We start from the raw sequence: 14,291 nt of genomic DNA on the forward strand, positions 1-14,291 counted from the left end.
GATGAGGTTTCCGAGGTGCGAATGCCCTTGCTCCGAGGTTCTTATATACCCTCCCCAATGGGTGTTGGTCCAACCAGAGGGCTTCTTTCCTGGTTCTTGTTTATGTTAGTGTATCCATTATGCTTGGATTCATCTGACATTCAGATGCTGGTAAACAATCTCTCTTCTCCTAATTAAGCTTTATGTGAGTTCCTGGCTAAATCTGAGCTGATTACTCTTGCTCCTTGTCACGGGAGCAGAAGCTTTATGAGGTGTCCCCAAAGGCTTCTGCTGTTGTAAGTCCCACACCAGCCCTGCTGTGGAAGATGGCATCGTGGTCGGCCTGCTCTGCAGGTGTTCTCTCCAGAGCTGGCCGGTCTTCCCTCTCCTTCCCTTTCTCCGTATCAACCGATCTGATGAAGTATTCTTGTTTTGAAGAGCTGAATTTAATTTTAGTAACTGTCTTTTAACTTTAGAACCTTTTTAAAAATTAATTAATTTTTTAATGATATGTGGTTGGCATATCACATTGTATTGGTTTAGTTTGAAGACTTTTGAAGATCAAACTTACATTAATGTGGGAAAATGCACTATTGAGAAATATGGCGGACTTTTAACAACACCTACTCCATTTTCACTATAAAATATGAGATATTTATTAAAAATTTGGACAATATAGAAAAGTGTAAAAAAACCCAACTCACCCATAATTTTATCTTCTACAAAAACTGTCTATGAATATTTATGTATCCCTCTTGTCATTTTTCTATACACTTGTCATTTTATTATATTTCTGAAATCATATTATACCTGCTTTTCTATAATTTGCCTTTTTGTTTAAATACATATATTTTCATCATCTCCTGCCCTTAAGTATATTTGATAATGTTATTTTTAATGTTTCCTAGCATTCATGATATAATTTTACATTTAAGTTACTTAAACTTTTTACATTATTTACTTTATATTCAACTTTTGTCTATGATAATTGGGGCAATAGTGAACAACTGTATGTGTAAATCATAATGCACATTTCTGATTATTTCAGGATAGAAATAATTATTACATAGAATTATTTGAACAAATATTAATCAATAATATTTTACAGTTTTTGATGTTCATTACCATATTACCCTCCAGAATGGTTCTATTTACCTATTTCTTTCTAAACATTTATGTATGTCCACTGGCTATGTTTGAGAATTCCTATTTCTCTATACTTTTCATACATATTTTATTTCAAAAGTGTCTGCCTATTGGTGGGTGAAAACTGAAATTTTATTATTATTGTGTTTTTCTTTTACAAGAAGTTAGGCTGAAACATTCTTTCAACGTGCATCGGACTTTTTTCTCTCTGAGAACAAGCTTGCTTTGCTCCCTTCACTATTAAGTGTATGAAAGTTGAATTTTTAGCTTCTGTCTTTATACTAAGTAAAATAATGATTTAAGACCATTATACTGAGATTTAAATGAAATTCCTATCAGTGGAAAGTGAAGTTACAGGCCTGAGCTATCTGTTCACATTTGGTTTTATTCTGTTTTTTCCCCCTCAATGTGGTGCATTTCCAGCCCAAGTCTTGTATCTGTGGTAAGAAAGACGGGAATTCTAGGCCCAGGGACACCTACAACTAGAGAAAACGGCTGGCAAGAAGTCACTCAATTTCTAGTTTTAAAAAGTTTTCTGTGGCTCTGTTGGAGGAAAGGACTTAAGACCTCTGCTGGTGTCCCTGGGCCTCATGCCCAGACTGACCTTGGTGTGAATAGGTATGAATAAAGTGCCCACCTTTTTACTTAGGGATGATTAATATCTTTCAGGATTTCAGAAATATTTTAATGGACGTTTATCAGCCTCTTGTCGTGTGCCAGGCGCTGTGGCGAACGGTGGACATGCAGCAGTGGACAAAGCAAACGCCGCCTTGCTCTCGTGTAACTGAGACTCTGGTGGAAGACTCATCACACACGTGATCTGTTATTAAAATCACTGTTATTACACATTTTGATAAGAGGAAAAAAGACTGGATTCTGGTAGCAGAAGAACGAGAAGTAAAAGAAAGTTGTTTTGAAACTTTAAGAAAAATGTTACAAATGGGGCTTGGAAACTCCCATGACTGGAATTAATGGTAGAGGAGATCACTGTCTTATTTGGGATGCAGTGTGACTTTGAGTCAAGATATAAGGTTAGAGGAATTGTTGCTATTCTGTGTAGAGTTTTCTTAAACATATTTATTTTTTAAAGATTTTATTTCTTTATTTTCAGAGAGAGAAAGAGGGAAGGGAGAAAGAGAGGGAGAGAAACATCAATGTGTGGTTGCCTCTTGTGCACCCCCCACTGGGGACCTGGCTGGGAATTGAACCAGTGACCCTTTGGTTCACAAGCTGGCACTCAATCCACTGAGCCACACCAGCCAGGGCCTGTGTAGAGTTTTGACTTAAGGTTACACATTAGAAATAGCTGTAAAATAAGTTTATGGTAATAAACTCATCACTTTTATTGAAAAGACTTGCAATAGTTTATTAAAATTTATTTTCTCTGCAGTGGTCAAGAAACCTGAGAATTACTCTCCTTTGTTTCTAAGTGAGTCTAAGAGAGGAGAGATAATTTGCTTTAGATGGTCTGGTGACTGACTTGTTAAAAACTAAGTATAGGGCTCATTGGAACTGAGCTACCTTTTATGTGGTTTAACATTAAGTTTAAAGTATGTGTCAAAGTAACTAAACATACTTTATATATAGAAACAAAGGGTATCTTTTTCCTTTAAGCAAATGCAGGGAAAACACTGTAATTCCTGATTAGATGGTAGATTTTCAAAGTATTAAAAATCTACACACACACACACACATGCACCCTCGCACATGCCCAGTTGTAATGGTACCATTCCATAGGCAATAGGAATGGCAGCGAAGGCAGAGGCTGGAGCCTGGCAATACAAAGAAACAGAAGTAAAATATCGTTGTTGGTCTCTTGGCTTAAATCTCTCATTGCTTCAAGGTTTCAGTGTAAACCCCTTCATCTGGGGAGGCCCCTCCCCTGGGTGTTTGCGTTTCTTCCCTCCTGCTCACATCATCCTCTCCTCCCCGTCATCCCCACACACGTGAGTTAGTGAGCGCTGTTCTGTCTGGGACAACCTCTCCCCACCCCTTCTGCCTCCTCATCATTTAATGCTCAGCCCGGGTAGCTCAGAGCTTTCCATAACCATGCCTTACCCTGATGCTGAATCACCAGGTCCGGGCTTCAGTTCCTCGTGGTGCCTGTTTGCGTTCCAGCTGCTCACAGCTCAATCAGAGCAGAAATCACACCGCGTTACAATTGTACTCATTCAACATGTATAGGGTACATAAATCCTGATTGTAAGAACATCACCAGATTTGAGAGAAACTTGAGGGCGCCTTAGGGAATCACATCTTTTATCTTCATAATTCTTAGCAGGGATGTGGCTCCTGGCACAGGGAAAGCACTCAAGAAGTATTGGCCAAATGAGCGAGTAAAGGGACTAAGTTCCTTGCTGACTGCGTCCTGGCTTGTGTTGTGTCTGCCTCACCGCTTCAAAGTCCCGCACATTTGAAAATGTGCTGCTGAGAAGCCTGGGGGGGTCCCCTGAGAAATTCTCCTCTGGAGAGACTGACAGGCACACCGAGGACATTTATTTATTTATTTTTACTTTCTAAAATAATTTATTTTTCAGTTATAGTTGACATACACTATTGTATTAGCACATGCCCAGTTTCAGGTGTACAACCCAGTGATTACACATTTATATAACTTATGAAGTAATCCACTTGATAAATCTGATAACCCGCTGGCACCCTCCATAGTCATTACCATATTGTTGACTGTATTCCCTATGTTGTGCTTGGCATCTTTGTGACTATTTTGTAACTGCCCATTTGTATGTCTTAATCCCTTTAGCTTTTTCACCCAGCTCTCCAACACCCGCCCCACTGAAAACTGTCCAATTGTCCTCTGTGAGCCTGTTTCTGTTTTGTCTGGTCATTTATTTTGTTCTTTTGATCGGCATGTGAGCGAAATCATGGCGTCTGCCCTTCTCTGTCTGGCTTATCCCCCTGAGCACCATGCCCTCCAGGTCCAGCCACGTTGTTGCAAATGGCAAAGCTTCATTCTTTTTTTAATTTAATGGCTCAGCTTGTTTCCTTTACCACCTGACGTGGGTGTGGAGCCAGCTCCTTCTGAGTCTCAGCCCCTCCTTCCCTCTCTGTGGGGTTTCTTCTGTATATTCTTAGTTATAAGACTTTCGTTCAGCTGGACCTCGGGCGGTTCTCCGTGACGGTTATCCTGGAGTTTTAGCTGCACTTCTGATGAGGTCCAGGAGGAGGCAGGTCCCCGTTTACCTGCTCTGCCGTCTTGACCAGAAGTCACACGGAGGACATTTGAAAACACATCTAGTTAAAGGCATTTGCTTCTCCCCTTCCTTGCCCTGCCTTTTTCTTTGTCACAAGTATTCCTTTGGCTTTAGCTCAGTGCTTCTTCAGATTTTGACTTGTGCCCTTACATATGTGATACATGTGTGCAATGTTACATGCACATATGTACATGTAATATTACCCCTATATGCATGTAATGTTTTACATAATATGCCATACTACCAAGGATAATCTGCACAAGAAAAATTCAGCAGGTCAATAAAATGAAGTAGTAGATTAAATCATGTTTAACCAGGGCCTTAGCTCCAGTTCTCAGCTTATCCCCGAAAAGCGCAGGCATTCTGTTGCTCACTGGGGTAGAACCTGTCCTGGGAAGAGGGGTGGGCGGGGAGATGTGTTCCTAGGGTCCTGCTGCTAGAGTTGAGCACCTGAAGTTCTCACTAAGGGAAAATGAGGGCCCACTAAACGCCCCAGATCTTAGAACTGAGTACCTGTCACTTTTAATCTATGAGCCAATATATCTTTTTCTATTACAACTGGATATGATGATTTTGTTAAAACTCCTACAGTTTTTATTTCTCATGCATATTTTAAGTTAGTATCATAACTGTATTCATGAACAAAATCACCGTATTCTGGTTTTATTAGTATTGGCGGCTCTGTGATGTGGTAGAAATAATTGGACTTTCATGTCACACGTGCAGGGAGCTGCATTCTGGTTTTCTTAGTAACTAACTTTGTGACTTGGGGAATGTTGGAAACTCTTACAGTTTCATTTTTCTCATCTATTAGTGCTATTTTAAGGATTACATGAGTTGGTACAGGTGTTTTACCCGCCAAAGTATGGGTAAATAAATGTTGGCTCACCCCCCAAAATTGTATTGGTTGAAGAAGTAGGAGAGAAAAGGTGAAGATAAAAGATAACCAATTTGAAGTTAGCAGGCTGTGTTAGTAAGCAAGTTCCAGCTATTCCTCTCCAATAGATTCTTTTTTTTTAAAGTAAAATAATCACCTTATCTTCATCTTTCTTTACAAATGAAAGAAATGCACCCAAAACTCTAACACACAGAGCACATCTTGCCAGAAGAATGAAGTTTATTGGAAAAGCTGTTAAGAATTCTTTCCTCTGTGAAAACACCCAGTGCAAAAAATGAAACCTGAGAAGCAATGTGACCACGAAAATAGCCCTGGCTGGTGTAGCTCAGTGGATTGAGCGCGGGCCTGTGAACAAAAGGATCGAGGTTCGATTCCCAGTCAGGGCACATGCCTGGGTTGCAGGCCAGTTCCCAGCAGGGGACTCATGAGAGGCAACCATACATTGATATTTTCTCCCTCTCTCCTTCCCTTCCCCTCTAAAGATAAATAAATAAAAATCTTTAAAACAATAGCCTATTTAAAAAAAAAGAAAATAGTATCTGAGGCCCCACAGATGTCAATATATTTTGATAGTAGATGATTCTCACCTGCCCAAATGAACCAAATAATTATTTAGTCAAATAGTCATAACAATTTATTTTTATTTCCCATTAAAATGAAAGGTGGGTTTTCCACATTTGGGCCATCTGGTCTCCCTTGACATCTGCTAAACTACCGAGGCGAGTGAGTGCTAAACAGACAGCTTTGGGGTTCGCCGTGGTCAGCAGCAGCTGGGGAGGCAGGGCTCACAGCAGGGCTGAGTGAAGGTGGTGAGGTTGATGGTCTCCAGGCCTGGGGTGGGCAGGCAGGAGTTGAGCAGGAAGCAGGTGGGCACACAGGGCTGAGGCACGTGGCAGGGCGGGGGGCAGTTGTCACAGCAGGTCGGCTCCAGCTGCCAGGTCGTGTGTGGGCAGGTGCTGGGCAGGCAGACTCCGCAGCGGCAGCATTTGTCAGAGGAGCAGATGGTGGTGGCGGGGCCGGTGGGGACGCTGCAGCAGCAGGGAGTGCAGCAAGCCATGGCGGGGGATCCGGTGTGCTTAGGTTTCTCAGAAAGAAAGATGAGGTTTCTGAGATTCAAATACCTCCTCTGGCTTTGCGGCTCTTATATACCACCCCGGGTTGGGTGTTGGCCCAATCAGAAGGCTGCTTCTTTTTGTTTGTGCCGCTCTTTCCTCTAAGATTCTCTAATCCCTTTGGCATTTTCTTGTCCATTAAGAGTTCCTGCTCTTATTAAAGTAATCATGTTTTTGACTCATAGACTTGTCATTTTTGTCATAAGATGATTCCATTTTACCTTCAGTGGGTCCTGGCATATGAAACCTTACCTAAATTACGGGTAATCAGACCGAGTGACGATTCAGCTATAGTTTCAGAGGCTGTGACTATATGCATCTCAGAGGTATTTGCCTTATTTATTGGTGACATAATTCAGGTTCTATTGAGCGAGCAAGGTGACAGAATGGAATAAAACAAAACCTCGTTTTATTATTTTTAAGAAAACTATAGTGAGTTTCCAAAGGTGGTGTTATTAACCCCTTATCAGATGTTGGTAAATATGCAAGATTAATAAAGAACTTACAAAACTCAACACCAAAACACCCCCAAACAACCTAATTAAATAATAGGCCAAGGACCTGAATAGATACTTCTCCGAAGGGGACATACAGGTGGCCAAAAGACATATGAAAAGATGCTCGATGTCGCTAAGCATCAGAGAAATGCAAATTAAAACCACAAGGAGATATCATCTCACAGCTGTCAGAGTGGCCATCATCAATACATCGACAAACCACGAGTGCTGGTGAGGATGTGGAGAAAGCGGGACACCTTCCCATGGTTGACGGGAATGCAGATTGGGACAGCCACGGTGGAAAGCGGTATGGGGACACCTCAAAAAATTAAAATTGGATCTGCCTTTTGACCCAGCGATCCCACTTCTGGAAAAATGAGGTCTCTCCAGTCATTGTTAATAAAACGAGAACGGTTTGCATGATAGGGATGTAACCTGCCAGGCCAGGAGAGGGGACTGGAATGCACCTGTGTGAACAATGACGACTTCACTGTACTAGTCACTGGGGATGGTCGATGCTGTTGAGTGAGCATGTGTACTGTGTGGCCATCACATTCAAAATGACTGAATGAGTAGAGCAATGAATCTGCATCAAATTTTGCATTAAGCTTGACCATTCCTCTGTGGAAACTGTTTGTGTGATTCAGATCGCCACAGCTATGGGAAACTGGTGATTGGCAGCTTCATCACAACATGTGCACATTCATGATTCATGTCTCATGCAGTTTTTTGGTGAAACATCAAATCACCCAGGTGACTCAGCCCCACAATAGCCCAGAGTTGGTGCCCTGTGACTTCTTGCTTTTCCCAAAACTAAAATCACCTTTGAAAGGGAAGAGATTTCTGACTGTCAACGAGATTCAGAAAAATATGTTAGAGTAGCTGATGGCCTTTGGGAGAACTGTGTGAGGTTCCCAGGTGCCTACTTCGAAGGGGACTGAGGCATCATTGTATGACTTGATACTTTCTGGACAGACCTCATATATGTGCAGGAAGCCAAAACACTAATGAAAGAACATAAGCACCCCTATGTTCATTGCAGCGTTATTTACAATCACCAAGATATGGAAGCTGCCCAAGTGTCCATCAGTAGATGAGTGGATAAAACAACTATGGGACATTTACATAATGAAATACTACTTAGCTGTAAAAAAAAAAGAGAAAATTTTACCCTCTGCAACAGTTTGGATGGACCTAGAGAACATTACGCTAAGTGAAATAAGCCAGTCAGAGAAAGACAAATACCATATAATTTCACTCATATGTGGAATCTAATGAGCAAACTGAACCAACAAGCAAGACGGAGGCAGAATCATAGATGGAGAGCAGAATGACGGCTAAGGGGTGGGGAGGTCAGGAGGTGGAGGGATTGAGCAAAAAGGAAAAAGGACTCACAAACGTGGACAACCGTGTGGTGATTGCAGGGGAAGGAGCTTATAAGGGGGCTAAAGTGTAATGGAAAAAATAGAATAAATTAAAAAAATTAAAACGTTGTAGGGAAGAAAAAGGACACCTGGGAAAGCGCGGCTGTACGCAGGGGTGTGGTGACCAGGGTGTGGATCAGGCTGCAGTCCGCCAGGGTGGAGGAAAGCTGCTGGGGACAACATGAAAGGAAAAGGAAATGGCTTGGTTTTCTGTTCTATTCTCAGGGATGCATAATGATCAACCTTGAGTGGTTTGTTTTTATCTTGGACTAGGTTATTCAAACTTATCAGAAACCTGAAAATGTCTTTGAGTTGCCAAAGATTCTGCATTTTGATGCGAGGGTAAACACCCAGCTGGTATTTTTCCTGTGCTGACATTGTTAATCAGTATTTAAAGCTGACTTTAAAGGAAGATGACTTGCTTTCACCTTAGAGATGTAAATATTTTTTTTCATAGATCCAACGTATACACTAATTTAGTCTTAAACCACAGAGAAAGCTGAGTTACTATGTACAACCAAACACACAATCCAGAGGGTCGGTAGAGACTGCATGGCCACATGGCATATACTTTCGTTTGGGTAACTAGAGCCACACATAACCAGATCTCTGTCTGCTGAGGAGGCAAATACTTTGGTGAAGTGGGAGGAGAAGGGTTTTGGATTCAGGCAGTTTTAGGTTGAATCCCTTCTCTGTCACTTCTTGTTTATGTCACTTGGGCTGGTAACTTTCAGCCTCAGTTTCCTCACCTGTAAAGTGGGGAGAATAAGAGTAGGCACCTCTTAGTGTTTTTGTTAGAAATAAATGAGATAATGCACATGCAGCACCTGCTTGAGTGCCCAGGAGGTTCACCAAATGTTCGCTCTTACGAATGAAAGCAATAAAAGTAATAAGGTGGGACGGGATTCGTTAGTGACGTGGAATACTTGCTACTTAAAATGCTTCTGGATAACCCAGAGCCATAGAATGTCAAAACTAAACGTACTTGAGAGAGGATCTGGTCAACCAGCTCATTTTACTGATTTAAGACCTGACACCCAAAGAGACCCGGTGACAGCTCAGAGTCACAGAGGCAGCCTGAGACAGAGCCGGGGCTGGGATGCCCGTCTCCTGGTTTCCAGGTGGGGCTTTTGACTGAGCCAAGGGCCCTTGAGTGCCTACAGGCCCACAGTGGGAGCATTAAAAATGAAGTCTAAATATTTATCCCTAACAAGGATGTGTAAAAATATCAAACATCTTTGCTTTTGACTAAAAAACAGGCACTAGGCACAGTAACAGCACTAGTAACAGCACTAATCCTAAAACCTCATCCATGCTTATAAATGTACTTATGAACAAAAATGGAAGAGCAACTAAATTATTACTTTAAAAAGCCATTTGGAAAAAAAATTTTTTTCAGGAAATAAAGGATGCTTTCTGTAAGAAAGCTGGGAATCAGTGTGCAGCAGCAAGGGTCGAGTCTCTCCCTGCGCCTCGGACTGCTGCTGCAGCCGCGTTGGGTCCTCTGGTCCTCACGGGAATCCGAAGACATAAGCACAGAAGGGAGTGTAATGAGCAAACAGAGTCTGAGACGGAGGCGAATGGCCCACAGTCCCAAGGCCAATCCAAGAAAACACACAACTAGACTGCATTTCGGGTACTTTGGCAAAAACCTTACGGCACGTGGGTTTTTCCAGGACAACTAAGGGGATGAATTAATGGTCATCATCCAAGTTTTGTTGTAGGAGGAAGTGTGTGACTGCCATAATTGTGTGACTCTTTCTGGTGAGCACAGCAGACTGCACTACAGTCTGTTTTCAGTTTATTTCAATGGCATGCTATTACATGTCATTTGGACTAGTAAACGTCTAAAAATAGTTGTGACTAATGTAAGCCAAGCCAATTTGAAGAAATAAAGAATACTCAGCAAATCCTGATATTCATTCCAAATTGATTTTCCTATAAGACAACATATGTGAAGAAATGAATGTGTGTGTGTGTGTACACACACATACATATTTCCCAAAGTTGCATAGCATTTTGAACTTGGAATTTCATTGATGCCTATGACTAAAAGAGTCAAAATTATTCCCACACGCTGGCAGTGGTCAATTTGTTTTGTCAGTTAAGGAAGAAAAGAACCAATTTTAGAAGTAATGGATATTAAAATAAAAAATTTAAAAACATTATATTAATCTCTAGACTCTAGCACAGTGCTTGGCACAGTGGTTGTCTTAAAAATATATTTAGTGAATAAAAAGACCCCACAAGGCACTAGCCAGGTGTCCCAGTTGGTTAGAACGTTTGACCTGATGTGCCAAAGGTGCGGGTTCCATCTTCGGTCAGGGCACATACAAAAAGCAACCAATGACGGCATGAATGGGTGGAGCAACAAATCTCTCTCTCTCTCTCTCAAGAACAAAATAAATAAAATTTAAAAAAAACCCAGATCCTACGAAATGACCTACTGGATTTTTCACTTTTTAACTTAAACTGAGAGCCAGTACCTAATTTTTCAGTGAACCCATGCTGAAAGCTCTCATTCTGCTTGGGGTAAATCCTGGGTAGTAGGATGATGTGCTGTTCAGGTTAGGGTGGGCATTCTGCTCTCCCTAGGAGGCAACATGGAATAAATGATCACAAGTCCATATTTGCTACGCCAGAATGAAGTTTATTAATGAATAGTCACAGTGGTCATTTCTCAGTGAGCAGTAGTAAAATAGCCTAAAAGACAGACAAAAGGTCTCCCACTCTCCCCAAAGGAGGAAAGAAGTAAGTAAGAAGTTGGGCCAATTCATGAAAACATGGCCCAGGGAATAGGGGTAGTGTTAGCTTGCTGCAGGTGGCAGCGCGTGTTGAAGGCTGGGCAGTGTGGAGGACAGCAAGCACGCGTCGCTGAACCTGTGCAGATGTGGCGGCTTAGCAGGGCTCGCAGGGGCTCTCACAGCAAGGCTGCACGTAGGTCGTCAGGTTGATCCCACACAGTCCGGGAGTTGGGTGGCAAGAGTTGAGCAGCCAGCAGCTGGGCACGTAGGTGTCAGGCACACAGCAGGGCGGGGGGCAGGTGTCACAGCAAGTGGGCTGCAGGAGGCTGATGTCGTGTGGGCAGGTGCTGGGCAGGCAGACTCCGCAGCGGCAGCATTTGTCGGAGGAGCAGATGGTGGTGGCGGGGCCGGTGGGGACGCTGCAGCAGCAGGGAGTACAGCAAGCCATGGCGTTAGGACTTGGGGTTTTGTTGGGTTGAGAAGAGAAGTGTCTTGGTGTCTCGATGCTGGTCTCTTCTGCTCTGGCTCTTATATACCCACCTCCCTGGGCGTCAGCCTGTGAGCAAGATTTTTTTCCCCATGTTTCAGTTTATAGCTATCTCCATAAAAACCATCTAATTACTTAAGTGTTTAATATCTAAGACACACGCCTCACCTCATAAAAGGGGTTAGTTTGTTTTGCTGTCAGATTGGGGCTCTCCTGTCAGCTCCGTCACTGCGTGAGCATTTCATCTCCGTCTTCAAAGGCTCCAGGTGATTATCTTCTAATCACTGCACGTCACTAATGATGGCCCGGCATGCTGGGTAGCTCTTCACATCACCGCCAGGTTCTTGTCTCCTTTTCAGATGAAGAAATGAGTAGGGTTCTTGATTGCTCTTCTACCAGCAAAGATTCTACGTGATCATTTTGGCTTTCTGGCTGAAAAAGGGATGAGATCTGTAGATTTATTCTTTATGGCTCCAAAAAGCTGAATTTAGGTGAATAGATGGAACCTATTGCAAACGAGATTCTGTGTGAAGAGGCACTTTCTTACCATAACAGATCATTTGTTCTCCTTCCCCTTGGCACGTGCTTTGATCGGGAACTTGGCGGGGGCATGCGGATGGGAGTAGAGACTTCCATGGATAACAATGATGGAAGTCTTGTAAAATTCTACCCAATTGTGTAATAAATGAAGCTTATGACCCAAAGGCTATTTGTATTGGGCCATTCAGAAATTAGACAGTGTAGGATTTCCCAAAGTGAGTTCCATGAATACCTTTTCCAAGGAACATTAAAGGATACTCTGGTAAATAAGTTTGGGAAACACTGACTTCTTCGTGGGTGGACCTCTGAGGACCTTTGAGATGCTCAGGTGCTCTGTGGCCTTCCGCCACAGAGATGACAGTGAGTGTTTTTCTCCCGACTTACTCTACCATGGAACCATCTTTGCATTTTAGTTTTCCTAGAGTAGCTTCATAGTTAGTGTTCTATGGAAAACACTTGGGGAGACTCCCAAATTACTTCTAAACCACTGAAACCTTAATAATAAAATTATTTAAATAAATAAAGACATAAAGCTTAGTATAATGTTTTAGAATGACTTGAAAGTAGGAAAACTATCACTGGGTAAATTTTTACATATATGTTATTTTGAAAGCCTTCAAATTGGATCTGAGCCCATGTTCTGTTTAAAGGGTGCAGGCCCTAAAAATAATTAGAAAATGGCTCAATGGGGAGGAGTCAGAAGTCAAAGGACACGCAAATCAACAGGGCGATGATGGGCCCAAAAGAGGCTTAACATGAGAACTGCCCTCATTTTAGTCATTTTCTCACTAGAACGGTTGTGTGGCTTTAGACCCCTCCACCGGAAGTTAGCTTGCTGTCCATACTGCTTCAACAGAGGTCTCTCTGTTCAGTCCCATACTCATTGGTGGGGCACCTGCCAGGCAGACAGCGTGCAAAAAAATTTAAAAAAGGGAAGCAAGTAAGTTCTTGTCCTTGAGGAGATCATGGAGAAGAAGAGACACAGAGATGTAAGTGGCAAATGACCATACAGGGTTGTACGTTCAGGTTTTCTGGGTAAGAAGTGGAAGTTTCGAGTTAGGGGTCCTGACTGGAAGATTTGGGGAGAACTTGATGAAAAGGGAACGTTTGTGTGGGGGCCGGAGATTGAACAGGAGCTTTGCAGGTAGAAGGAAATAGGAGGGGATTTCGGCAAGCGAAACAGAGAAACAGTGCCGAGGTATTTCCTGGGAGGGCAACAGGGTTGACTGGTCCGAGCACAGTCCTGGGGCCCCTGTAGGGGCTGCGGCAGGAGAGTGGTGAGAGAGGACGGGGAAAGGCGGTGAGGGTCCCAGCAGGGGCACTGCTGCTGTGGTTAGTATCCCGAGTTCGGTTTTGAAATGCATCCTATTGGCCATGGGCATTAATGAAAGGTTTTTGAACACACCTGCAAGGTGATTGGATCTGTATTTTAGAAAGATGATGGCAGTTTTTCCGTGGAGGCCCATCACCGTCATCATTACCATCGTTGCTTACTCAGTGTGAGGTCTCGTGCCAAGTGCTTTATTCGTCCGATGCATCTCTCACCACAAGCTAACGGTGTACGTACGCAGTGTCGCCATCCTTGCCCTTCTGCAGGTGAGGAACCCGAGGCACAGCGAGGCCACGTGACCAGTGAGCAAGTGACAGAGCTGGAATCTGAAGTGGGATTCGATTCCGCTCTTAGTCCATCCCTCGCCCTCCGGGAGGGGGGCTGGGCCTCGAGTGAAGGTGACCCTCGAGGTTAGTTGCACGTAAGATTGGTGGGAAGGGTGGGACCAGCTTACTGAAGCCTTAAGACCATAAGGGGAGTTGGTTTTAGAGCCTATTTTCTTGAGCAAAATACTGTGCCACAGAACAGAGGTCACTGAAGGTAGGGACAGTGGCTGGGAAGCTGTGGGGTGTCCTGTGGGAGTGACGAAGAGGGCATGGTTTCGGTCACAGAGGGCATCACGGTTGAGGGGAATAGAGTAGAGGGACATATCGGATTTCTCATCACATCATCTGGGTTTCTGGGGACCACTTTCTGGGGGGCACATCAGTTTCCACAACAAAACTAATATTCTTGTTTTTTAAGATAATTGGAATATCCTAATCTTATCCTCCACTAAGAGCTAGCATTTCTTGAACGTATACCGTGTGCCAGGCATGGTGCTGAGTATTTTAGGCAGGTAGTCATTCTTATTTCTTACAGTCTTATAAGGCAGGGAACATCCTTATACCCACTTCCTAGGTCGTGAAACAGAGTAGAGGTA

At 43.1% G+C, this 14,291-nt stretch overlaps 1 protein-coding gene across 1 annotated transcript; it reads right to left on the reverse strand.

The window, feature by feature from the left end:
* Positions 1 to 11,166: 11,166 nt before the first annotated feature.
* Positions 11,167 to 11,460, reverse strand: KRTAP3-1 (keratin associated protein 3-1). Its single transcript, XM_037033529.1, has one exon. The coding sequence runs from the start codon at positions 11,458 to 11,460 to the stop codon at positions 11,167 to 11,169; it is 294 nt and encodes a 97-aa protein (XP_036889424.1).
* Between the last annotated feature and the right edge of the window lie 2,831 nt (positions 11,461 to 14,291).

This window comes from Sturnira hondurensis, unplaced genomic scaffold, assembly GCF_014824575.4.
Source record: "Sturnira hondurensis isolate 20B ecotype Veracruz unplaced genomic scaffold, ASM1482457v3 Scaffold0021632, whole genome shotgun sequence".
NCBI classification, from domain to species: Eukaryota; Metazoa; Chordata; class Mammalia; order Chiroptera; family Phyllostomidae; genus Sturnira; species Sturnira hondurensis.

What these genes read in the sequence shown, in the direction of transcription:
- KRTAP3-1 (XM_037033529.1), bottom strand. Translation starts at nt 11,460, where the DNA reads ATGGCTTGCTGTACTCCCTGCTGCTGCAGCGTCCCCACCGGCCCCGCC.